The following is a 27,915-nucleotide window of genomic DNA, read 5'->3' as shown; positions in this document are numbered from 1 at the left end:
ATCTGATACAGTATGATACAGTACTACACGATATGATATGACATAATACAATACAATGCAACACAGTGTGATTTGATATGACACAATGCAATAGAATATACAATACAGTACAATACAGTCAACACAGTAAGATGCAGTACAATACAAAACAACACAATACAAATCAATCCAATCCAATCCAGTCCAGTCCAATCCAGTTTGCCTTCTATCAGCCCCAGGGAGAGACATCAGCAGCCAGGGACAGCAGCACCGAGCCAGAGGTGCCGATCATGACGTTACTTCAGCAGTTTGCCATCACGCCACCTGACTTACTGCCCCTGCTAGAGGTGTACCGTGTCGTCAGTCATGTGATGCGGCTCCGCATGGTCACATGACAAGGTGACTTGGGATAGTTTTTAGTTCTTCAGCTGTGCAGACCTGAAATTCACAGCTCTTTTTTTTTTCAGTCTGTCGCATTCCTTCACTCACATTCTTTAAAAAAAAAAAAAAGTCTAAAAATGTTCCTCTTCAGCTGTGCAAACCTGGAATTTACTGCTGCTTTTGACGGGCTCAACAGCCGAGTAGATAAAGTATTGGGCTTTCAATCTGAAGGTACTGGGTTCAAATCATGGGCACGGCGCCTGGTGGGTAAAGAAAGGTTGGAGATTTTTCCAATCTCCCAGGTCAGCAGATGTACAGACCTGCTAGTGCCTGTACCCCCTTCTTGTGTATACGCATGCTGAAGATCAAATACACATGCTGAAGATCAAATACGCATGTTGAAGATCTTGTTATACATGTCAGCATTCGGTTGATTGTGGAAACATGAACCCAGCATGCACCCCCCCACACCCCCACGATTGCCCCGGATCCCTCCCTACATCCCCTGAAAACAGAGTGTGACTGCCTTCAAGGTGGGGGGTGGAGGGAGGGTTAAGAACGGTCATACATGTAGAAATCCATGTGTGTATTCAAACAAGCATCGGAGTCACATCCCAGAAACAAATAATAATGATAAAAATGATACTGCTGCTTTTTTCAGTCCATCATCATTATTCGCTCACATCCTTTAAGAAAACCAAAAGAGTTCCACTTGAAGCATTCTCTGCACTACTGATAAATGTTAGTGGCTCCTATCAATGTGATTTGTGTTGTAGATGGTAATGGTATGAAAGTGTAATCAAGAGAACATGGAGACTATCGTCATGAGAAAGTGAACTGGATGTGTCATGTGAATAGAGCATGATAACATCACCCAGACAGCCCTTCACTGGACGCCAAAAGGTGGACATTAATGAGGAAGGCCAAAGAACACTTGACGCTTAACAGTCGAAGGACAACTCCAGACCCTAAAGCACATTCAGAGACTGGCCCAAAACATACAAGAGTGGCTTCGTTGCTGCCCTAATAATAAATAATAATAATGATAATGATAATAATATCAATATACATTTGCATAGCACTTACCCGGCATCTCTGATAGCTTTTAACAATACACCTATTACAGATAAGAAACAGGAATAAAATGCCAGAGCACAAAACTGGCAGTAAGTTGGTAATGGTATGGAGCATCAGAACAACCCATGTTTCAAACTGACAGGAAACAGACAAAACAGGCAGTAAGTTGGTAATGGTATGGAGCATCAGAACGACCCGTGTTTCAAACTGACAGGAAAAACAGACAAAACAGGCAGTAAGTTGGTAATGGTATGAAGCATCAGAACGACCCGTGTTTCAAACTGACAGGATAAACAGACAAAACAGGCAGTAAGTTGGTAATGGTATGGAGCATCAGAACAACCCATGTTTCAAACTGACAGGAAACAGACAAAACAGGCAGTAAGTTGGTAATGGTATGAAGCATCAGAACGACCCGTGTTTCAAACTGACAGGAAACAGATAAAACAGACAGTAAGTTGGTAATGGTATGAAGCATCAGAATGACCCGTGTTTCAAACTGACAGGAAACAGACAAAACAGGCAGTAAGTTGGTAATGGTATGAAGCATCAGAACGATCTTTGTTTCAAACTGACAGGAAACAGACAAAACAGGCAGTAAGTTGGTAATGGTATGAAGCATCAGAACGACCCGTGTTTCAAACCGACAGGATAAACAGACAAAACAGGCAGTAAGTTGGTAATGGTATGGAGCATCAGAACGACCCGTGTTTCAAACTGACAGGAAAAACAGACAAAACAGGCAGTAAGTTGGTAATGGTATGAAGCATCAGAACGACCCGTGTTTCAAACTGACAGGAAAAACAGACAAAACAGGCAGTAAGTTGGTAATGGTATGAAGCATCAGAACGACCCGTGTTTCAAACTGACAGGAAACAGACAAAACAGGCAGTAAGTTGGTAATGGTATGAAGCATCAGAACGACCTTTGTTTCAAACTGACAGGAAACAGACAAAACAGGCAGTAAGTTGGTAATGGTATGAAGCATCAGAACGACCCGTGTTTCAAACTGACAGGAAACAGACAAAACAGGCAGTAAGTTGGTAATGGTATGGAGCATCAGAATGACCTTTGTTTCAAACTGACAGGAAACAGACAAAACAGGCAGTAAGTTGGTAATAGTATGAAGCATTAGAACGACCTGTGTTTCAAACTGACAGGAAACAGACAAAACAGGCAGTAAGTTGGTAATGTATGGAGCATCAGAACGACCCGTGTTTCAAACTGACAGGATAAACAGACAAAACAGGCAGTAAGTTGGTAATGGTATGGAGCATCAGAACGACCCGTGTTTCAAACTGACAGGAAACAAACAAAAGAACAGCCAGACAAATAAGCCAAGGAACAGCAGAACACTGTGTGTGTATGCTGCTGTGCAGTGAGAAGACAAAGGGGGCGAGGACAGTGCTTCGCCATCTGGTCAGTGCCTTCCGCTCACCACTCAGACACAGGAACTACGCGCTGGAGTTTTGTCGGCACCGCAGCCTCTGCCCTATCAGCGGTGGGGCAGTAAGTGTACGTGCCCTTTGTGCCAGTTGTAGATGCTGTTGCATTATGATTATCTTGCTTCTTTGTGCCTTTTCTGCCAGTTGTAGACACGGTTGCATAATTATCTTTCTTCTTTGTGCCTTTTCTGCCAGTTGTAGACACTGTTGCATTATGATTATCTTGCTTCTTTGTGCCTTTTCTGCCAGTTGTAGACACTGTTGCATTATGATTATCTTGCTTCTTTGTGCCATTTCTGCCAGTTATAGACACTGTTGCATTATGATTATCTTGCTTCTTTGTGCCCATTCTGCCAGTTGTAGACACTTGCATAATTATCTTGCTTCTTTGTGCCCTTTCTGCCAGTTGTAGACACTTGCATAATTATCTTGCTTCTTTGTGCCATTTCTGCCAGTTGTAGACACTGTTGCATTATGATTATCTTGCTTCTTTGTGCCATTTCTGCCAGTTGTAGACACTGTTGCATTATGATTATCTTGCTTCTTTGTGCCTTTTCTGCCAGTTGTAGACACTGTTGCATAATTATCTTGCTTTTTTGTGCCCTTTCTGCCAGTTGTAGACACTTGCATAATTATCTTGCTTTTTTGTGCCCTGTCTGCCAGTTGTAGACACTTGCATAATTATCTTGCTTCTTTGTGCCCTTTCTGCCAGTTATAGACACTGTTGCATAATGATTATCTTGCTTCTTTGTGCCCTTTCTGCCAGTTATAGACACTGTTGCATTATGATTATCTTGCTTCTTTGTGCTCTTTCTGCCAGTTGTAGACACTGTTGCATAATTATCTTGCTTCTTTGTGCTCTTTCTGCCAGTTATAGACACTTGCATAATTATCTTGCTTCTTTGTGCTCTTTCTGCCAGTTGTAGACACTGTTGCATAATGATTACCTTGCTTCTTTGTGCCCTTTCTGCCAGTCATAGACACTAATGCATAATCATAATCTTGCCAGCTTCCTTGGAGCCATTGCCTAGAATTTAAAGTCTTTAAGGAATAGGAAAAAAATTTATTGACAGTCTTTGTGGAATTGAAAAAAAAAAGTATCTACTACAGTGCTGTTGTGTTATCATTTCTAATTGTAAGCTCTTATTTGCGTATGATGACACTGTTGCATATTGACACTGTCCTAAATCATTCCCCCACCCCCACCCCATTCCATAGGTTCCCTGAGGGATGTTCTGGGACCCCCACCCCCTCCCCCCCCCCCCATGCTTGTTTGGTCCCAGCATGATGTCTATGCAGGAAAACTAGGACTGCTTGAGGATTTGGTCTTTGACTGACCACTACTGACTTCTGCTGATCATTGCTGACCACTGCCGACCACAACTGACCATGATCCCAAAAATTCAGAATGTCACGTTTAATTCTTTATCATGTTATGCAGTATTAAGTCTTCTGGACTTGGTATGATGATAACAATAAAAATGATTATAATGATAATGATGATAATGATAATAACAACCAAATCACGGCTCAGCCAACAATATTTTCTCCCCCTCCACTAGACCTTGAGTGGTGGTCTGGACGCTAGTCATTCGGATGAGACAATAAACTGAGGAGCATGCACTTAGCGCACGTAAAAGAACAACAAAAGGGTTGTTCCTGGCAAAGTTCTGTAGAAAATCCCACTTTGATAGGAAAAACAAATAAAACTGCACGCAGAAAAAAATACCCCCCAAAAAATGGGTGGCGCTGTAGTGTAGCTGTCCCTGGGGAGAGCAGCCGGAATTTCACACAGAGAAATCTGTTGTGACAACAACAAAAAAAGAGAGGGAGAGAAATACAAACGATGGTGAATGAAATTTCAGGATGAAACAGGGGAAGGAATGCCACGGCTGACGTCTGTGACTGAGATCATTCAGGACGTGAGCAGAGACACGGCCAGGGGGCGTGCTGCACGTGGCGACACCATGGCCTCGGCATCCAGTGATGAAGACAGTGGCTGGAACTACAGCACCAACGTGGTTAATGAAGTAGGTGCAAGGGTTTTAGTTTTTGACTCACTTGTGTAAACAAATTGAGTCTATGTTTTAACTCGGTGTTCGGTTGTCTGTGTGTGTCTCTGTGTGTCTGTGGTAAACTTTAACATTGACATTTTCTCTGCAAATACTTTGTCAGTTGACACCAAATTAGGCATAACAATAGGAAAAATTCAGTTCTTTCCAGTCATCTTGTTTAAAACAATATTGCACCTTTGGGATGGGCACAAAAAAATTAAAAAAATGAAGCCTCTTTATATGCAAACTGCATTTACTGTTATATTTTTTGTATTCTCTAAACTTGGCACTTTCATCTGATATTCTGACCCAACAACAAGAGCAGTCATTATTATCATTTTTTGTTCAAACAGGAACTTCTTTTGCTAAGCATGGAAGTTTTATTTATTTTGCAAACGTTTGGTGCAGAGGGTAAAAAAGGGAAATTACTCTGTAATTAATGCTAGGGGACGTAATTTGCTTTAAACTGATCTTTCTCATCTTAAACATTACATTTTGAAATTATACTCAATGCATAAAAAGCTTTGATTTTTTTTTTAAAGTGTATCAAAAGTGAGTCTTGAAGGCCTTGCCTCTCTTGTTGTTGTTGTTGTTGTTGTTTTGTTTGTTTTTTGCTTGTTTATATATATATATATATATATTTTTTTTTTTTTTTTTTTTTTTTTTTTTTTTTTTAAACATGTTCCACACCTGATGGAATGAGTAAAACATTATTGTGCTACATTGAAGAAGACAGTGGCTGGAATTGCAGCATAAAAGTGGTTAATAAAGTAGGTGCAGGCCTGTAGTTATTTATTTATTTATTTATTTTACTTTCCTGCTATGCATGCTCTACACCTGATATGATTAGTAAATCATTGTTGTACTGAATTGAAGAAGACAGTGGCTGGAATTGCAGCATCAAAGTGGTTAATAAAGTAGGTGCATGCCTTTATTCATTTATTTATTTATCTATTTATTTTACTTTCCTGATATACATGTCCCACACCTGATAGAATTAGTGAATCATTGTTGTGCTGAATTGAAGAAGACAGTGACTGGAATTGCAGCATTAAAGTGGTTAATAAAGTAGGTGCAGGCCTTTATTCATTTATTTATTTATCTGTTTATTTTACTTTCCTGATATACATGTCTCACACCTGATAGAATTAGTGAATCATTGTTGTGCTGCATTGAAGAAGACAGTGGCTGGAATTGCAGCATCAAAGTGGTTCATAAAATAGGTGCAGGCTTTTGTTTATTTTATTTCTATCTTCTTTACTTTCCTGATATACATGTTCCATACCCAATGGGACAAGGAGAATATTCTTGTGCAGTATAGTGTTGTGTTGTATTACCTTTTTTTGTCACAACAGATATCTATGTGTGAAATTTGGTCTGCTGTCCTCTGGGAAGAGTTTGCATCACCACAGTGTGGTGTACACTGTTTGTTGCTTTTTCTGCCTGCAAGTATAAATGTTTTACCATCAAAGTTGATTTTTCTACATAATTTTTCCAGAGAGAATGCTTTTGTTGCCATGGGAGTCTTTTTCGTGTGCTAAGTGCATGCTGCACAGGGGACTCGGTTTTTCTGTTGGTCTCATTGGAAAGACTTGCACCCAGACCAACAGTGAAGGTCAAGTGGAAGAGGAAGTTCAATGTCTTTTTCCTGCTGCACAGGGGACTGGATTTTTACCACAAAATTCATTTGAAACATTTCCCCCAGACCATGACGGGCGCAATAGCTGAATGGTTAAAGTGTTGGAATTTCAATCTGAAGGTCCCTGGTTCAAATCTTGGTGACAGCGCCTGGTGGGTAAAGGGTGGAGATTTTTCCGATCTCCCAAGTCAACATATGTGCAGACCTGCTAGTGCCTGCACCCCTTTCATGTGTATATGCACGCAGAAGATTAAATACACACATTAAAGATCCTGTAATCCATGTCAGCGTAGGGTGGGTTATGGAAACAAAAATGTACCCGGCATGCACACCCCTGAAAATGGAGCATGGCTGCCTTCATGGCGGGGTAAATAAACAAAACGGTCATACACGTAAAATGTTACATGTCTGAGTGTGTATGTGTGCATGCCTGAAATCTGATTGAATGACACAGGAAACGAATGATGAGCACCCAGTGGCAGCCGTCAGTTGGCTCTACCCAGGTAGGCAGCCTGTTATGCAAATGACTCTGTGTTTGTACAGTGCTTAGATCTTGGTCCCCAACCAAGGATAGGCGCTATATAAGTATCTATATCAATCAATCAGACCACTAATCAGGGTCAAGTGGAAGGAGTTAAAATCCTGGATGATGCTGGACTCGAACCTGACAAAACTGGTTTCCAAGTCAGGCGCATAACCACTAGGACACTGCCTAACTTCATGTGATGTATTTGTAAAATGTATATTGCTCGGTCATCATGATTCTGTTCTTTCTTCCTGCGTTTACGTACTGCAATCCCACATTGACTTGCACGTACCAGTGGGGTTTTATGTGTATGACTTCTCCATTAAGGCAGCCCATACTCAGTTTTCTGGGATGTGCTTGCTGGGCATGTTCCTGTTTCCATAACCGACCGAACGCTGACATGGATAACGGGATGTCTAGCATGCATATTTGATGTTACGCATGCGTGTACACACAAAGGAGGCTCAGGAACCACACTCGTGTTTAACCCACCAGGAGCAGCCAGGATGTGAACCCAGAACCCTCAGACTGAAAGGTGAATGCACTAACCACTCGGTTGCCGTGCCCGTCATTGACCATGATGTATTCTCCATCTCCTGATGTACGCAAGGATCTCATGATGTAGTTTGATTTCTGATATAGTTCATATCTGAAAGTTTAGCACTGTTTTACTTTGAGATAGGTCTATAGAATGTTTGCCAGTGTGATGGGACCATCCAGCAGTTCAGCTGGAAAGTGAAGTTGGTGCATGCAGAGAAGCCAAGACCCCAGCCACACAGTGGCTCAGTAGATTTGTATCAAAAACGCTGCAAAGACACCCGTTTGTGCCAGCACTGGTCGCCTTGAACTCTGCTCAGTCAGTGAGATGGTAGGCAGAATGGTGGGGGTGAGTTTTTGAGAGACTTGTTCAGCTGAGACACCGCACGGCAGTTTTACCTATCAATCACTACATTCTTGGTGAGTGTGGTTGACCTTGCATGCTGCTTCTTCTTGATCTTCATTCGTGGACTGCAACCCCCACACTCACTCACATGCACATAGGTTGGCTTTTATGTGTATGACCGTTTTTACCTGGCTGTGTTGGCAGCCATATGCCATTTTCGGGGGGTGGGGGTGGGGGGGTGTATGCTGGAAATGTTCTTGTTTCCAAACCCCCCCAACACTGGCATGGATCACAGGATCTTTAATGTGCATACTTGATCTTCTGCTTTTGTATACACATGAAGGGGGTTCAGACACTAGCACGTCTGCACATTGTTGATTTTGGAGATCGGGGAAAAATCTCCCACCCTTCACCCACCAGGTGCCGTTACCGAGATTGGAACCTGGGACCCTCAGATTGAAAGTCCAACACTTTAACCACTGGGCTGTTGTGCCCGTCAACCATACGTTCTCTCTTTCTGTGTGTGTGGTTCAGCACCTGCTGGGCTGGCTGAGGGCCAGCACTGCCACAGGACGTCTGCAGCTGGGGGACTCACAGGGGGCCGCCATGGACCTGGTCTTCACCAGTTCCCACTCACCGCCCGCACCACTGCACCAGTGCGGCACACCATGCCACTGCGACGCGGTTCAAACCGATCAGTCCCCTCCATGCCCCTACCTCCACCCGTGCTGCGTGGGCCGGCTGATCATCGTCAAAAACTTCTCCGTCGTCTCAGAAACGTTTCCTGGCATCAAAGATGGTGGAGAGCGGGGTGAGGGTGTGAAAACATTGTCGTACATTGTTGCGGCGGCTGAAGACTGTGCCCGTCTAAAAGTGCGGGACTGCCGAGGGGAAGGTGACGTGAAGAGCGGTCGTGTCGCCTTGAGAAAACGTGCGGCAGAAATGGCGAGGGATGGTGGCAGTGGAGGAGGTGGACTTTCATCAGGACCTCACACCTGTCTCGTCTACATCACAGAAAAATGCCATCTGAGCGCCCAGGTTGTGAACAGTGAGAAGCGACCCAGTTTTCAGTTTTGTGTGGAAGGTTTCCTGGTGACAGCCAAGACTGGCGGAGAGCTGTCCCTCGCACAGGACGATACAGAGGTCTCTGGTGAAGAAGCAGTCCCAGCAAAGAAAAAGCAACATGCTGCCACAAGCACCAAACAGCAACAAACCATGAGAGAGAAAAGTGCCAGCAATGTGAAAACCGATGACGCTGCTTTGTCTTTATCAAGAACAGGTCAGTCAGTGCAGACGCACCCTTGGTGTAGTCAGTCGGTGCAAGCGCACCCTTCGTGTTGTCAATCGGTGCAGGTGCACCCTTCTTGTTGTCAGTCGGTGCAGGCACACCCTTATTGTTTGCCGCGGGGCATGGAGGTGGGACAACGGTTGTCGCTGACGTTTGCCGATGACGGGTGTCAGTGGAGCAACCTGATCCACCCCCCTGGCCTGTACAGGGTGACAGGGAAGGATAGTGCCTCCCCCCCACTCCACTGGCCCCAGGTGGACAGAAAACTCCAGGCTGCCATGCAGAGAACTGGGACGCAGACGGCTGTCAGAGTGTCAGCTTCTGCTGTCATGGAGAAGGTGTTTGTGGACTGCAGTGATGTAAGTTGATATTGTTTGTGGACTGCAGTGATGTAAGTTGGTATTGTTTGTGAACTGCAGTGATGTGTTTGTGGACTGCAGTGATGTAAGTTGGTATTGTTTGTGGACTGCAGTGATGTGTTTGTGGACTGCAGTGATGTAAGTTGGTATTGTTTGTGGACTGTAGTGATGTGTTTGTGGACTGCAGCGATGTAGGCTGGTATTATTTGAAGGGGATGCATTGTTTTTTTGTTGATGTTGTTTCTTTTTAAAGCTGAAATGTTACACAAACCTAGGGTAGACTATAAAGGCCTGCCCAGCAGGCTACAGAATTGCTCCGTTTCTAGCACACTACTTTAGGTATTTCTGACAGTGAGCAAAAATATCTGGATTGATATTGTTTGTGTCAAACATTAATTGTTTGGATAGTATGTGGAATATTTATAAGTAGAATTAAAAAAAAAAAACAAAAAAAAACCATTCAATTTATTATGTCTACTAAATTAGTTGTTAATTTCTTAGTTTGAGATTTAAAAAAATATTTATGACTGTTTGGATGGTACATAAAATATTAATCTTCATCAGCAAAATGTTGCTGTTCTTGTTGCTTTTAACAATGGCACAGTTTTATGAAGAAAAGTATTGTTTGTGGCTTTTTAATATTGTGGGATGTTATTTGACCAAACTTGTGTGTGTGTCTGAATGCACACGTTTGCTAATAAACGAAAAGAATCTCTATACATACATATCTAAAAGCACATATGGTCATGGCAAAGTGGTTAGTGTCATCTACTGACATCTACTACATTTTTGTTTTGTTAAACCTTATATTGCCTTGCTTGTTCAGAATCTATAAATACGACTCACTTTGTTGGGAAAAAAAAAAGAGCTGCATAGTTGAAAAAAAATGAATAGACGTTAAAAAAAAAATCATCAGTAATATATTGATATAGCATTTCTTTAAAAAGAATGTGAAGCCATCCATCACATAATTTATCGGTATTGTCTCAAGAAATGTTTATTTATTTACTTATTTATTTATGTATTTATTAAGATGTTTTACTATAGCGCATATTCTTGAAGCTCTGTGCATTTTACAATATCATGTCATTGCCAACATTGTCTGTTGCATGTTTCCATGACTCTTTTCATTTCTCTTTTCCTGTCCATTTGCAGGTAACCCTGTATAACGACCACAGCAGAAAGATGTTGATGAATGAATGTAAGATTTGTGGAATGGATGGGTGAATGAGAGGCGCAATAGCCGAGTGGTTAAAGCGTTGGACTGTCAATCTGAGGGTCCCGGGTTCGAATCACAGTGACGGCACCTGGTGGGTAAAGGGTGGAGATTTTTACGATCTCCCAGGTCAACATATGTGCAGATCTGCTAGTGCCTGAACCCCCTTCGTGTGTATATGCAAGCAGAAGATCAAATACGCATGTTAAAGATCCTGTAATCCATGTCAGCGTTCGGTGGGTTATGGAAACAAGAACATACCCAGCATGCACACCCCTGAAAACAGAGTATGGCTGCCTACATGGCGGGGTAAAAATGGTCATACATGTAAAAGCCCACTCATGTGCATACAGGTGAACGCAGAAGAAGAAGAAGGATGGGTGAATGATGGGGAATTAAAAAATTGCTGAAAAAAAAAAATACTGACAGCAGGGAGGACTTGGGTTTGAACCCCATCAGAGGTGGGGGGTTTTGACCCTCGGCCAGCTCCTGTCCAGAGCTGAATGTGCTGTTGGCTCAGATGGAAAGACTGGGAGCACACGGTCAAGGGTCATTCACTTCACTTGACTTATACGATGTTTGAAGCCTTGCTACACAAAAGGCCTGTTCATCGTTCTGTGGATAATAACTATATGTTTTGCAACATGGTGGTTGGCATATGGAGAAATGTAGTTCGTGTCTCAATCAACCGAATAACATTTTGGTGAGTACAAGGTAGGCAGATATTTCCAGCTGCAATCAAGTCGATTTTTAAAGGAGTTGATGGAAGGTGCAGTTACGATGCTGTTAGGCAAACTGTTCTGGAGGGAAACAACCCTGTTTGAGAAAAAAATTTCCTCTAATGTTGAGTCTTTGAGTGTGTTGCTCAAATTTCCGGACTGACACTGCAGGTGTCTGTAATTCTCAGCCTGGCTGACGCCGGGATAGATTATGAGAGTACAGCCTGGTCAGATGGTCACAAATGTAAAGGGATCTCCATGGCAGAATAGTCATCATCCCACCACCATTCATCGTCATCAAAATATGAAAAAAACAAAATGTCCCAAATTCTGTGGCCCTGAGGAAAAAAAAAAAACAAAACAAAGGAAAGAAAGAAAGAGTACAGAAAAGAACATGCATGCCTCCCCATGCCCCCACTCCTCACGCCCTCCCTCCCTTCCTTCCACACTCCCCCCCACCCCCAGCCCCACCCAAAAAGAAAAAGCGAACACATGTTTTTTTCTTTTCATATTTCCAGACTTGATCTCTGTTTCAGCAGGAAGGACACATGGCTTCAGTTCCAAGCTTGCGGTCTGCACTGTCAGACAGGTGAGGCACAGTTTTTGTTCAACACATGACTGGGTGCGTTGTCATGTTCCTGTTTTATTTGATTTTTTTTCTTCCTCGTTTGCCTCCCATTAGATGAGCAGCCCGGTGTCCTCGATGAAGGCTGCCGTCCGTTGCAGCTCCTCAGGGTGCCGTACAGTTTGGGGTGGGCCCCTTTGGGGTATAGGGCCCGGCTCCCGGCCTCCCCAGCGGGTCTCTGAAGGTCGAGTGCCACATCGAGATTCTGTGGGCTGCATCATCGTGGATGCGTGGTATCGTAGTTTTAATTGGACCAGTGGCCCGATACCACCGTCTTCAGCTGGGGTTTTCTTTCAGGGTGCCTCACCCTTAGCTGATGGCCCTTACATCCTGCCCTGTGAGCACAGGGGGGATTGTTTCTCCGAGGGTCCCACCCTGGGGCTAGAGGTTATAATGCGCCTCTTGACCGCATTATGAACCCGTCATAGGACACATGGGGTATTTCAGTGAGGACAACAGTGCCACCTGTTGACCCACCCTGTCCGGGTAGAAACATCGACAGTTGGTCCAGGACTGCTTATTCGGCCAGGCAAGCCTGACATATCGCAGCTAACCCCCATATCTGAGGGGCGTTCCCCTATCCGCCATCCGCGGACCTGCCGGGTTGGGGATGGTTGCCCCACTACTGAATTGGAAGCAGCCTGGTCCCGGATTTGATTTTCTTTTCAACATGGTGATTGTTGCTTCCGTCTTTTTGTTCTTGTTTTTATTTCAGTTATTTGCCTGCTGTGTGTCTTAAATTTCCTTTTTTTTTTCTTTTTTTTTAACTGGGAATTTATTCAGGTATAAGCAGCAGTGGTTTGTAAGCTGCAAATGTTTCACCAAAACAAAAAACAGCAATAACAAAAACCAAAAAAAAAAAAGCCATAAAATAAACAAGTGCAAAAACGTCACAAAAGTAGCCACAGAAAGTAGAATTTTGACAGCATTGCGTCATGTTTGAGGCATCATGGAAGTTGTCTGAGCAAGGGTGATCAACTGAATGTTTCATGTGGATTTATACCATGTGTAAATTTGGAGGGAATAAACATAAACTGTTAACACTAGCACATTTTTACAGTGAGTTTTGAATTCTTGAAGAGTCAAAACCAGTTTTGAAACCTAATGTGATTTTTAGAATAGACAGGAGACCGATGGCAACACTTGATTTGACCTGAACGTGTCGTCAGAAAAACACGCAGCATCTGATAAATCCACAAACAAGCCACATCATTATTTTAGCTGCAGGGGTCATAATTGAGGGAAAAAGTTGTGGCTAAGAGTCCAAATTTTATGGTAATCATTTTGTTTCAGTTTGTGTTAATGTTTCATACAAACCTTGGGTAGGCTCACAAGGCCCGATCAGCATGTTGGGTTTGTGCAAAGATGAGGCATGTACTCCTTTTTTTTTTTCAAACAGCAGATGTGATGTAGTGTACAGGTATCAGTCTACACTTTGACGCCTCCTTGAAGATAAAACTCTCAACAACCCCTCAAACCCCCGAACCCCCTCTGGAAATTTTTTTGTAGACACCAAGTTTGATTTATGAATTAAAAAAGAAGTTCTTACCATACATTCTATTTTCAGTGACAATAGACTTCTTGGAGAGGCACAAAAAATAATCAAGAAGCCAAAATGTTTTCACAGAGTTGCTCCACTTCCAACACACAACTTTCGGTTTGATAAACACTCGTTTCTGATTGCGAGCAAAAATACCTAAATATCTGGATTGTAATATCTACTGGTAACCCCCCCCCCCCCCCACTACCATCTCACCCAACCCCAATCTCCTCCGCCATCAAGAGTTTTCGTGTTGTTGTTTTTGCTGTTGTTATTGTAGTTGTGCAGCAAGAGTCACACGCAAGCCATGGACGCTTTGCCTCTTGTTGTAGACATGTTTTTAGCCCGTTTCTCAGCTCCCCTGAAATCCTGCGCCGACAGATGTTCCGGACACCTGTTCAGCTTCCGAGCGGTAGTCACCAGTCGCAGACACCTCCTGTCCCAGTCACCAGAGCTCCGGGCACCCAGGACTGTGGGTGACTTGGCGAGGGGAGGGCAGGGCAGGAATCGAACCCAGGACACGACACTGGCCGGGTTGCTGGGCGCTGCGCGGAGCATGTGCGTCGGGGTGAGGGAGGAGGGGGAGCCATCGGTCAGCACCACTGTCTACATCGGTGCCTCCCGACTGGCTTGTCCCCTGGGTCTGCTACCAGGTATGACATGGATGGGAGCGTTGTGTGTGGTGTTGTTGGTTTGTTTTTTGTTGTTGTTTTTTTTTTTTCTTTTATACTGAACCTGCTGTTTAACAGTTTGTAATGATTTTATAGAAGCATTTCTTATTCTGATATTGTGATTCTTAATATTCATGTTGTTTTTACAAAGTGTGTGTGTGTGTTTTGTTTTCTTTTTCTCTGTGTGTGTGTGTGTGTGTGTGTGTGTGTGTGTGTGTGTGGAGGGTCAGGGGGGTTTTGGGGGATGGAAAATTTACCCGCTGTGTAGTATTACTTGTTTGAGTGAATTTAGCTTTAGATTTTTTTTTCCCCAACCTTTGTCATGTTGTGAGTGCATTGGACTTGGCTGTGAGCTGTGATATTGTGTAGGGTAAGTGACCAGCCTGTGGATGCACAATTGATTTCCAAATGGATGAATAAAGATGTATTGTATTGTATTGGAGTGAAATTTTGTTTGCTGTCCCGTCACATGTACTGGTGATTGTGGACATTTTGTTAAAGAATTGATTTTCACATTTGAATGCTATCGTTAAAAAGGTAGTAAAGGGTGGGGGCGGGGGCGTTGAGGTGGGGGGGGGCGGGGGGGGGGGGGGGCTTGTGAATGGTGAGTTGGGGGAGTCTGCATTGAAGAAACGTGGAATCATAGTTGAATATTTGAAATAAAGACAATTTGTTGATTTAAAAAGAGACATCAGGAGGCTGTTCACGTTCCCAGCCTTTTTGAAACAGTGTATGTAACATCCTTATCCAGTTCCCTGGTAAATGGTTAGACATAGTGTTGAGCTGCAAGAATTATGGTGTTTTTGTCACAGTAACATAGCGTTCTGTATAATGATACTGTGTTGTGCTGGACTAACTCTCATTTCATGTTGTATGATGGCAGAAGGCATGAATCGCTTGTCTTGCTTCTTTATGTTTATATGACATCTGTTCTGTACTGCATTTATTTTGTACTCTTTGAATACCAAAATTGTGTTCTATTTGTTCACAACTGTATCATTACTTTATTATCTGTACGTGTCATCTTTGCACATTTCTTAAGTTTGTAAGAATGAACAGTTTTATGGTAGCAAAAAAATAAAAAATAAAAAAAATAAAGATTTCAGGTTGCAAACTATTTTTCAAAAGTGTGAAACACACACACACACACACACACACACACACACACACACACACACACACACAGAGATTTAAAATTGCTAAATATGTTTTCTAATGTTTGGGGGGGTGGGAAGCCTACAGATTTCAGGTGGCTGTGTCAATGTGTTTCAGGGGCGGTGGTGGAATTTCATCGACTGGAGAGACGGACATCCAGAGCCAGCAACAGCTACTTCAGCTTTCTGCCGGTGTCATCGCTGCATGTGCTGTGTGCCCCACCCCCTACTACACCACACACACGGTCAGTTGGTTTGATGTGTGATAGTCGTGTCCCACCATGACCACCAGAAGAGCAGAGGAAGCATCTGCTGTTCCGACTATCTGAGTCAGAATTTGATTTTAGTTACACCCCCACTCTCTCGGACAAGAGTGTTTTAGGTCAGTCTGCATTTTGGGGATAGTCCCCAAAGGCTAACTAGCCCCTGCAGCACAAAGAGTGATAGCATTTTGCCTCCTTGTTTGAAAGTCATAGTCCTTTACAGAAAGACCGAGCTATAAATGAATTACGTTTGCGGTGGAGAAACCATCAACCATGCAGCTCTCACTTTGCTGTTGGCCCAGTTACAAGCTCATGTCAACCACAGATATAAGCTGAGCATTGAGCCTTATATTATGGTGATTTTTATTTGGAGCATGTCACAAACACACAATAAACTGAGGTCCCATGTGTAGCATGCACAAAGCACACATAAAAGAACCCACAACAAGAGTTGTTCCTTGCAAAATTTCTTGGTAAAATCCACTCTGATATACATGTGTGTGTGTGTGTGTGATTGAAGCCCAACTCCCCCCCGAAAGTGGAGTATGGCTGCCTACAGGGCTGGGTAAAAATGGTCATACACATAAAACACCACTCATGTACATACGAGTCAACGTGGGAGTTGCAGCCAAGAACGCAGAAGAAGAAGAAGCCCAACTGAATGACACAGGAAACCAGTGATAGCAGTGAAAGGCAGCTGTCAGTTGGGTCTACCTAGACAGGCAGCCTGTTGTGCAAATGACTCCCATGTTTCACTTTGTAAAGTGCCTACAACTTGGTCTCTGACCATGGATAGGTGCTATTTAAGTATACATATCTGCAAAGAGCTTGGTCTCTGACCAAGGATAGGCACTGTATAAGTATCTGTATCAGCTTAGAGCTTGATCTCTGACTGAAGATAAGCACTATTTGAGTATCCATATCTGATTAGAGCTTGGTCTCTGACCGAGGATAGGCACTATATAGGTACCACATCAATCAATCATTCAGGATGATGATGATGATATGGATACTTATACAGCACCTATCCTCGGTCAGAGACCAAGCTCTAAGCACTTTACAAACTTGCACAACAGGTTGCCTACCTTGGTACAGCCAACTGACGGCTGACGATGAGAGCTCATCATTCGTTTCCTGTGTCATTCAATCAAATTTTAGGCACGCACACATACACACTCAGACAGACATGTGACATTTAACAACTTTGAACATTTTTGGGTGGGTTTTTTTTGTTGTTGATGTTGTTTTTGCTTTTTAACCCCACCATTTAGGCAGCCGTACTCCATTTCCGGGGGTGTGCATGCTGGGTATGTTCTTGTTTCAATAACCCACTGAACACCGACATGGATTACAGGATCTTTAACGTGCGTATTTGATCTTCTGCGTGCGTATACACAGGAACAGGGTTCAGGCACAAGCAGGTCTGCACATCGGAAAAATCTCCACCCTTTACCCACCAGGCACCACGATTCCGAGATTGGAACCCGGGACCCTCAGATTGAAAGTTTAACCACTCGGCTATTGTACCTGTGTGTGTGTGTGTGTGTGTGTGTGTGAAGACACCCAGTGAAGCAGCGGTCACCCACAGAAGGACATGGTCAGTACGGCTGGGAAGACGTCCCCGTTCACCTGCTGGTAGACCAGTGGCGGCACACTGACCTGCCCCATGTCTTTGTGGCGGCCTGCCACGTCTGCCAGTTCTTCCGACTCAGCCTCAAGTCGGTGTGCGCCACCTGTGGCTCTCTCTATGGGCGGGGGGGATGCTCAGCTGCTGCCTGCGTCAGTAACAGTCAGTCTGTCCTGCTACCGAGGATCAGGTGAAGGCAGGGTGGCTGGGTGGGGTTTTTTTTTGTGTGTGATTGGTGATGATAGTGGTGATGATGATATTAACTCTTTCACTACCAAGTTTCTGTGTGAAAAACACTTCCCAGCGCCAAATATTTTTTATACAATGCTTTTAGTCACAGGCTTAGGTTCATGATAAAGCAACACAATGGACTTGGTAACTTCAAAGTGGGTCATAGGTCAGATGTTAGTCATTATTCTGTTGGTTGTAAACTGGCTGTGGCTGTCAAGCTTTGTTATCATGTGAAAAAATGGTCTTGTTGACATGACCCTCGGATGTCGACTAAAGTCGCCTATGGCGTTGCACTCTCTAGTCAACTATAAGGTCACCTATTGTGGTGAAAGAGTTAGTAATGGTAATGATAATACCAATAATAATGATAATGAAAATAATTATAACAGTAATCCCAATTCTGATTATAAAAATTGAATGGAAGAATCATGGATCTGTAGTGCAATGCCCAGAGCAAAGATGCTTGAAAGATGTGAACAGAAAAACGTGTTCTGTTTTTCTATGTTGACAAAAAAAGTTTTGTTTTGTTTGGTTTTTCTTGTTTGTTGGCTGCAGCTCCCAGCTCCCAGGTGTGAATGGGTGGGTACCTGACTTCAGCTGGGGAAGGTGAAGGGGGGACACAGCAGTGCAAAAGAGACCAAAATGATGATTTTTCATGATTTGGGTTTTTTGATGGATTTTGATTCTTGAACATCTCTTCTGTCGTATGCATAAGTTTTTCCACTGTAAAGATGTCTTTAACAATGGAAAAAAATTGCCAATAAAGATTGCTTGCTGAGTCACGAAAATGTTTATTTTGTTCAATTTTGACGCAAGTCGTCAAGTTTCTGGCCTTGACAACATACCTTGGACTTGCTAAATGATGAGTAAACCTACAACCATGAGACTTTGCATGATTGTTTTATGACATGTTATTGAAGTTTTGTCACGAGTATGTATGAAAATATTCTCTGGGTTTTAATTCATAGCAGTTCCAATCTTTTTACCCATTGTAAATTTTGAGGATTTCGCAGTACCCAAAATTTCAAAAATTCATAAAAAGTACAATAATTGAAGAATCAACACAATCTCAAGTGAAAATGAAGATAATGTCATTGTGTATCAAGTCCATATAACAAAAAGCGTCTGCATGCACCACATACCTGATTTCATTGATACATTGTTTGGCGGCCATTTTGATTTGTTTCCATAGCAACAGGTATTGACAGAAATCTAAGAACACTTTTTTTTGTGATCCACAAATGATGATACACCTAGTAGACCACACAAAAAAAAAAGAAAAAAAAAAGAGAGATATAGTAGGAGAGAAAAAAAAGTCGTTATTGACTGTAATGTCTGGCCTTAAATCACCAGAAGGAGAGAATTGGGCCCTGCCTTCCTGTGTTGAGCCTTAGACACAGTGATGTATGACTTCGCTGTCCCAATGGTTCTGAAAGGCTGTGGGACATTTAACCTTCAATGTTGACTCCCACGTTCACTTGCGTCTATGAGTGGACGTTTACATGTGCGTATAGCTTGTTTTTAACCTGCCATTTCGACAGCCATATTCCATTTGCGGGGAGGTTTATCTTGGGTATGTTCTCATTTCCATGACCCACAGAACACTGAAATGGATTTTTAATGTGCGTATTTGATCTTCTGCATGTGTATATGCATGAAGAGGGGTTCAGGCACTGGTAGGTCTGCACATTATGTTGACGTGGGGAGATCAGGAAAAGATCTCCACCCACAACCCACCAGACACAGGCAGGGTTGGAACCCAAGTACTGGAAGTTCACTGCTGTGACCACTGAGTTGTGTGTGTGGTGCAGTTTTCTTTTTTTCTTTCTACTTCTCTCTCTCTCTCTCTTATTTTATTTTATTTTTTACCCATGCATATAGTACATATACATGCAAAATAAGAAATGTCTAATGTGCACATTCATTTACATTTATACACGTACATGCTTAACACCCATATATTTCAAAACATGAAATGAAAAAAAAAACCCAACCCAACAACATAAAAACAATAGTTTTCATCTGGCTGTTGACAAACAGACTGTAACAAACCCAGCAGGATGATGGGCGCAATAACCAAGTGGTTAAAGTGTTGGACTTTCAATCTGAGGGTCCCAGGTTCGAATCTCAGTAACGGCACCTGGTTGTAAAGGGTGAAGATTTTTACAATCTCCCAGGTCAACATGTGCAGAACTAGTGCCTGAACCCCCTTCGTGTGTATACGCAAGCAGAAGATCATATATGCATGTTAAAGATCCTGTAATCCATGTCAGCGTTCAGTGGGTTATGGAAACAAGAACATACCCAGAATGCACACCCCCGAAAGCGGAGTATGGCTGCCTACATGGCGGGGTAAAAACGGTCATACACGTGAAAGTCCACTCATGTACATAAGAGTGAATGTGGGAGTTGCAGCCCATGAACGCAGAAGAAGAAGAAGAAACCCAGCAGGACATTAATTTCTCATGACTCGGGCTGTCCCATGAAACCTGTCCCATTTTAAAGTGTTGTGTGATGCAGTTTTCTGGTGGATGACGGGTCGTGCCAGGCCCTGGTCAGCATCAACAGAACCTGTCCTGACCATGTTGCTCGTAGGCTGCTGCGACTGTCCGAGAGCCAGTGGCGCCATCTGGAGAGTGCCATACAGGACCAAGGGGAGGTGTTCCTTCAGAAGGTACAGGGTGGCATGAGTGTGTGTGGCAGGGAACGGGGCAGTGCTTTGTTCATAACTCTGGAAAATTTGTTTATTTGATTTTAGATGAACAACACAGATATGGCCATGTCAACAACTCAGCAGACAACCAGTTTCAGTTTTGGTTTCTGAAGGAGGCATCACTGCGTTCAAACAGATCCATACACGCTGCACCACATATGCTAGGCAGATGCCTGACCAGCAACACAAACCAACGGGTTTAGTCAGGCGTTGAGTGCATGCATGCATATTTGTATGGACTGCTTCTCACGAGCCTGTGACAACTTAAGTCTCACAATCAGCACCAAAAAGACAAAGTGATGTACCAGCCTGCACGTGGAAAGCCCTACCAGGAACCACATATATATGTCAAGGGGCAGAAACTACAGGCAGTTGACAGCTTTAACAATCTGGGCAGTTCTCTTCACAAGCAGTGAACATCGAAACAGCAACAGAATTGCCACAGCCAGTGTCGCCTTTGGGAGACTGTAAGAATGTATGGGAGCAGTGAGGACTCGGCCTTTCCACCAAGATGGTCTACTGAGCAGCAGTACTCTCCACCCTTTTCTGTGTACAGCAGACATACAAAACAGCTCAACCACTTCCACTTGAGCTGCCTCCGCAGAGTTCTCCACATACGGTAGCAGGACAAAGTTCCAGACACAGAGGTCGTTGAACTAACTATAATCTACAATGTCTACATCCTCCTACAGAAAGCCCAAGCCAGATGGCCTTGCCATGTCGTCAGGATGTCCAACAGTTGACTACCAAACGGCTGCTGTATGGAGAGCTGAGCCAGGCCAAGCGGGCAGTTTGGGGGAAGAAGAAACGCTTTAAAGACTGCCTCTAAATGTCCCTCAAAGACCTCAACGTCAATCCCAGTAGCTGGGAATCACTTGCTCTGGACCGCCCAACCTGGGGAAACAGGATCACTGAAGGAGCGCAGGCAGCAGAAAACCGATGCACCACAGAGGCTCAGAGGAAACGCACCGCACGCAAGGCAAGAGCAGCCTCTACTTCCATTGCAGCACCAACCACCCACGTGTGTGGACGGGCTTTCCAGGCCCAGACTGGCCTCACCAGTCACCTCTGGAACCACAGTCACATATCCTCCATCTGACAGTAAGGATGACATCATCTTTGAATCTGAAGGACCAACTAAAACAACATGTTAGGATACCTGTCAGAGTGGATTTCTTCTACAGAATTTTGCCAGAGGACAACACTTACATTGCCATTCACTCTTTTTCAGTGCACCAAGTGTGTTTTGCACATGGGACTTCAGTTTGCCATCTCATCCGAATGACTAGATGCTCAGTTTGATTTTCCAGTCATACTTGGAAGAAATGGCAAGACCAGGGATTCAAACCCAGACCCTCACAGACACTCTAACGGCAGATAAATGTCTTAACCATATTGCCACCTCCCTCCTATTTTTATGTATGATCATTATTTTGAATTTATTCAGTTAAACATAAATGAAAGTCATACACAACCTTATCAGTAAATCAGCAGACAAGCAATTAAAAAAACACTAAAGAAGAAAAGACATTTGAAAAAAAAAAGACAAGAAAAGTGACTGCAAGGATTTGTCAGAAAAGAAAAAAGACAAAGGAACAAACACACGTGTGTGGGGAAAGTAGTTTGTTCTACATTCACACCTAATCTTTGCCTTAACTGTGCTGACATACAACATTTGTCTATAAAACACAGGTGTTTTTCTGTGTTGACTTTCAGTATACATCTATAAAACACAGGTGTTTTTCTGTGTTGACTTTCAGCATACATCTATAAAACACAGGTGTTATATTATGTTGATTTTCAGCATACATCTAGAAAACACAGGTATTATACTGTGTTGACTTTCAGCATATGTCTATAAAAAAACAGGTGTTATACTGTGTTGACTTTCAGCATACGTCTATAAAAAACAGGTGTTATACTATCATGACTTTCAGCATACGTCTATAAAACACAGGTGTGATACTGTGTTGACTTTCAGCGTACGTCTATAAAAAACAGGTGTTATACTGTGTTGACTTTCAGCATACGTTTATAAAAAACGGGTGTTATACTATGATGACTTTCAGCATACGTCTATAAAACACAGGTGTTATACTGTGTTGACCTTCAGCATATGTCTATAAAACACAGGTTTTATACTATGATGACTTTCAGCATATGTCTATAAAACACAGGTGTTATACTGTGTTGACCTTCAGCATACGTCTATAAAACACAGGTATTATACTGTGTTGACTTTCAGCATACGTCTATAAAAAAACAGGTGTTATACTGTGTTGACTTTCAGCATACATCTATAAAAAACAGGTTTTATACTATGATGACTTTCAGCATACGTCTATAAAACACAGGTGTGATACTGTGTTGACTTTCAGCATACGTCTATAAAAAACAGGTGTTATACTATGATGACTTTCAGCATACGTCTGGGAAACACAGGTGTTATACTGTGTTGACTTTCAGCATATATCTGGAAAACACAGGTGTTATACTGTGTTGACCTTCAGCATATGTCTATAAAACACAGGTGTTATACTGTGTTGACCTTCAGCATATGTCTATAGAACACAGGTGTTATACTGTGTTGACCTTCAGCATATGTCTATAAAACACAGGTGTTATACTGTGTTGACTTTCAGCATATGTCTATAAAACACAGGTGTTATACTATGCTGACTTTCAGCATATGTCTATAAAACACAGGTGTTTTTCTGTGTTGACTTTCAGTATACATCTATAAAACACAGGTGTTTTTCTGTGTTGACTTTCAGCATACATCTATAAAACACAGGTGTTATATTATGTTGATTTTCAGCATACATCTAGAAAACACAGGTATTATACTGTGTTGACTTTCAGCATATGTCTATAAAAAAACAGGTGTTATACTGTGTTGACTTTCAGCATACGTCTATAAAAAACAGGTGTTATACTATCATGACTTTCAGCATACGTCTATAAAACACAGGTGTGATACTGTGTTGACTTTCAGCGTACGTCTATAAAAAACAGGTGTTATACTGTGTTGACTTTCAGCATACGTTTATAAAAAACGGGTGTTATACTATGATGACTTTCAGCATACGTCTATAAAACACAGGTGTTATACTGTGTTGACCTTCAGCATATGTCTATAAAACACAGGTTTTATACTATGATGACTTTCAGCATATGTCTATAAAACACAGGTGTTATACTGTGTTGACCTTCAGCATACGTCTATAAAACACAGGTATTATACTGTGTTGACTTTCAGCATACGTCTATAAAAAAACAGGTGTTATACTGTGTTGACTTTCAGCATACATCTATAAAAAACAGGTTTTATACTATGATGACTTTCAGCATACGTCTATAAAACACAGGTGTGATACTGTGTTGACTTTCAGCATACGTCTATAAAAAACAGGTGTTATACTATGATGACTTTCAGCATACGTCTGGGAAACACAGGTGTTATACTGTGTTGACTTTCAGCATACGTCTGGGAAACACAGGTGTTATACTGTGTTGACCTTCAGCATATGTCTATAGAACACAGGTGTTATACTGTGTTGACCTTCAGCATATGTCTATAGAACACAGGTGTTATACTGTGTTGACTTTCAGCATATGTCTATAAAACACAGGTGTTATACTATGCTGACTTTCAGCATATGTCTATAAAACACAGGTGTTATATTGTGTTGACTTTCAGCATATGTCTATAAAACACAGGTGTTACACTGTGTTGACCTTCAGCATATGTCAAAAGAACGCAGGTGCTATACTGCGTTGACTTTCAACATATGTCTATAAAACACAGGTGTTATACTATGCTGACTTTCAGCATATGTCTATAAAACACAGGTGTTATATTGTGTTGACTTTCAGCATACCTCTAGAAAACACAGGTGTTATACTGTGTTGATTTTCAGCATATGTATATAAAACACAGGTATTATACTGTGTTGACTTTCAAAATAAGTCTAGAAAAAATGCAGGTGTTACGCTCTCTTGACTCAAGACTGGTTGTATCGTCTAAGCACAGGTGTGGAAATTCATGCAGTACATCCAAATACCATGCTCTCTCGGTTCCGCTGAGCATTCCAGAAAGAAGTCGTCTGCTAGGCAAGAAGAGTTCACTTCCTTGAGCTTCCTGGGTGTGGGGTAGTGGTGAGATGTGTTGGCCGTTTGTGAAAGGAGGGACGAGGTGTATTATGACCTGTTCCTTTTCTGTCTGTCTCTCTTTTATTCTCTGTCATTATTGTCTCTGTCTCTTTTATTATCTTTTTTTTGTGTGTGTTGTGTTTGCCATGTTGGTAAACATATTTGAATGTTTGTCGTGTTGCTGAAGGTTGAATGTTTGCTGTGTTGGTAATCATAGGGTTTTTGCTGTGTAGGTAAATGTTTTATGTTTGCCAAGTAGTTAAATGTTATATGCTTGCCATACTGATGAAGTATTAATGTTTGCAGTTTAGGTGAAAGTTGAATGTTTGCTATGTAGGTAAATATTGAATGTTTGCTATGTGGGTCAACACTGAATGTTTGCCTTGCAGGTGAACATTGAATGTTTACCAATGCAACTAATGGTTTAAGAACTCCTTCCCCCCCCCCCCCCCCAAATTCTTTTTAATCAAAACATTCCTAAAATAATTTCCAAACTGTTCCCCCTAAAAAAACAAAACAAAAAAAACAAAGAGTTGAGAACAGTTGTCATCCGCACGGACCACTGACAGGGAACTCTCTGCCTTCCCCGGCTGTGTGCAGTTTGGGGGTGGAGGTGGCACAGCGGTCGAGGACCTGTTGTCCTTGTTGTGTGACTGCAGCAGGGTGAAGCGCACATGTTGGCTCCTGCTGCGGAAGCCGCTGTACTCCGGTAAACCGCCGGCGCCACCTCCAGGGAAAAAGGCCATGTCTAGATTGGAGACCGTGACTGCGGAAGGTGAGACTGGGGACAGATTTGTATGTGTCACAATTATATGGTGCATACAGGTTTATATATATATAGAGAGAGACAGAGAGAGAGAGAGATGTGTGTGTGTTTGTGTATGTGTGTGTTTTGCCATCTGTTGTATGTGTCTGCCTACATGAATGTGGTTAATAAAAAAAAAAAGGTGTCATGCAAGTGAAAGCCCACTTGTACATATGAGTGAGGTGTGGGAAGAATATATAAATGAATAAATAAATAAATAAATATGTATGTGTGTGTGTGTATCACTTTCTCTATATATAGATATAGAGATATATACATATGATGTTTGGGCATTAGTTTAAAAATTTCACGGTATTGCTTATTTTAGCAAATATGTATATTATATATTCTGCGCTGAGGCAAAATCAGGAGTTGGACTTCCGATCCCGTGTTCACCAGTGATCAGGGTTCAAGGCTCCATTTCGGCATGGTGTTGTGTCCTTTTGATTTTCCTCGCTCCACCCAGGTGTCATAGGTATCCGACTTCGGTTGGGTTATATATATATATATATATATATATATATATATATATGTGTGTGTGTGCTGTTTTTGTATTTTTTTGTGGGGGGGGTTGTTATTATGTCTTTTTTAAAACATTTTTTCTATTCTTATCATATGGTATTTAGTGTGTTTCGGGCCAGTAACTTTGTACGTTTTTTTTTCGTCATATCACATCAATTTTGTCTTTTCTATCATTCGCTTTTATTTCAGGATTTTCCTTTTTCTTTCTTTCATTTCCATACCTGCCTGCCTCATTGGTTTATTCACAGATAATGTGGGATAGGCCATACTTTTTTTTTTCTTTTTCAGAAAGCCTTGAATTTTTCCTGGACTTGATATTTTTTACTTCAGTATTTTTCTTTGCACCTTCGATGTGCGAGTTGCCCACTTGCGTTTTCTGGTGTTGTATGCCTGATGTACATAATTTTGTACATTATGTATTATTAAGGAGTTAAGGGCCGAAACACTTGACTGAGGGGGGCTTCTTCTCTGAAGACCTTGTACTGTCCTGCTCTCCCTAGAGTTTATCATCACTTATGTTTGTGTTTTGGTTGCTTTTTCTTTTTCAGTTGATGGAATGGTCATCATCAGAAGAATGTCCTTGGTTTGCATACACACATGTGACTGTACTTGTGTCTGTTCAGTTTCGTTTTACTTTCTCAAGGAGGGGTCACTGTATTCAGACATATCCATACGTGGAGTGATGGACTAGAGGTAACGCGTCCACCTAGGAAGCGAGAGAATCTGAGGGCACTGGTTCGAATCACGGCTCAACCGCCGATATTTTCTGCCCCTCCATTAGACCTTGAGTGGTGGTCTGGACGTTAGTCATTCGGGTGAGACGATAAACCGAGGTCCCGTGTGCAGCATGCACTTAGCGCATGTAAAAGAACCCACGGCAACAAAAGGGTTGTTCCTGGCAAAATTCTGTAGAAAAATCCACTTCGACAGGAAAAACAAATAAAACTGCACGCAGGAAAAAATACAAAAAAATGGGTGGCGCTGTAGTGTAGCGACGCGCTCTCCCTGGATAGAGCAGCCCGAATTTCACACAGAGAAATCTGTTGTGATAAAAAGGAATACAAATACAAATATAGGCTACACCACATCTGGGCAGATGCCTGACAGCAGCATAACCCAGTGTCAGGTTTTGAGTGTATGGATATATATAAATAATATTTGTTTACCTATCAGAGCAGATTTTTTCTTCAGAATTTTGCCAGAGGACAACTCTTATGTTGCCATGGGTTCTTTTCATTGCGTCAAGTGCATTCTGCACACAGGAACTTGGCTTATCATCTCATCCGAATGACTAGATGCTCAGAGTTTGATTTTCCTGTCAAACTTGGGAGAAAGGGCAATAGCACGGAGATTTGAACCAAGACCCTCACAAACACTGTATTCACAGATGAGCATCTTAACCCTTCGCATTTCGAATGAGACAATAAACTGAGGTCTCATGTGCAGCATGCACTTAGTGCACTGAAAAAGAACCTATTGCCACATAGATGTTGTCCTCTGGCAAAATTCTGTAAAAGAAATTCACTCTGACAGGTACACAAATACGTACTCATGCACTCAAAGCCTGACTGAGCACATTGGGTGGTGTAGCGCACATGAAATAATCCAAACACATTGATGCCTGCTTGAGAAACTGAAACTCCCTTGACAGATGGTGTTTTTTTTTGTGTGTGTTCATGTCTGGGGCAGACCTGGTGACACGGACCGTCAACACAGGGGAGGGGATGGTGGAGACCCAGTGTCTGCCCTACCTGACTCTGGAGTGTGTGGACCTCAGAGAGCTCTGACACCTGTACCGTCAGCTGACAGTGTCACCTGTGCCGTCAGCACTGACAGCGTCACCTGTACCGTCAGCACTGACAGCGTCACCTGTGCCATCAGCACTGACAGCGTCACCTGTACCGTCAGCACTGACAGTGTCACCTCTACCGTCAGCACTGACAGCGTCACCTGTACCGTCAGCTCTGACAGTGTCACCTCTACCGTCAGCACTGACAGCGTCACTTGTACCATCAGCACTGACAGTGTCACTTCTACCATCAGCAC

At 42.5% G+C, this 27,915-nt stretch overlaps 1 protein-coding gene across 1 annotated transcript; it reads left to right on the top strand.

Annotated features, from left to right (window-relative positions):
- The first annotated feature begins 281 nt into the window (after positions 1-281).
- LOC143282399 (uncharacterized) lies at positions 282-27,915 on the top strand. Its single transcript, XM_076588023.1, has 11 exons — positions 282-378; positions 2,817-2,952; positions 4,748-4,912; positions 8,519-9,631; positions 12,103-12,155; positions 14,113-14,384; positions 15,675-15,801; positions 17,379-17,636; positions 20,198-20,351; positions 25,143-25,317; positions 27,559-27,915. The coding sequence occupies exons 1-11, from the start codon at positions 371-373 to the stop codon at positions 27,654-27,656; spliced, it is 2,559 nt and encodes an 852-aa protein (XP_076444138.1). The 5' UTR covers positions 282-370; the 3' UTR covers positions 27,657-27,915.

The sequence above is a fragment of the Babylonia areolata genome, chromosome 5, assembly GCF_041734735.1.
Source record: "Babylonia areolata isolate BAREFJ2019XMU chromosome 5, ASM4173473v1, whole genome shotgun sequence".
Classification (NCBI taxonomy): Eukaryota; Metazoa; Mollusca; class Gastropoda; order Neogastropoda; family Buccinidae; genus Babylonia; species Babylonia areolata.
Note: the sequence above shows the minus strand (reverse complement) of the source record. Positions and strands in the feature narration are given on the sequence as shown.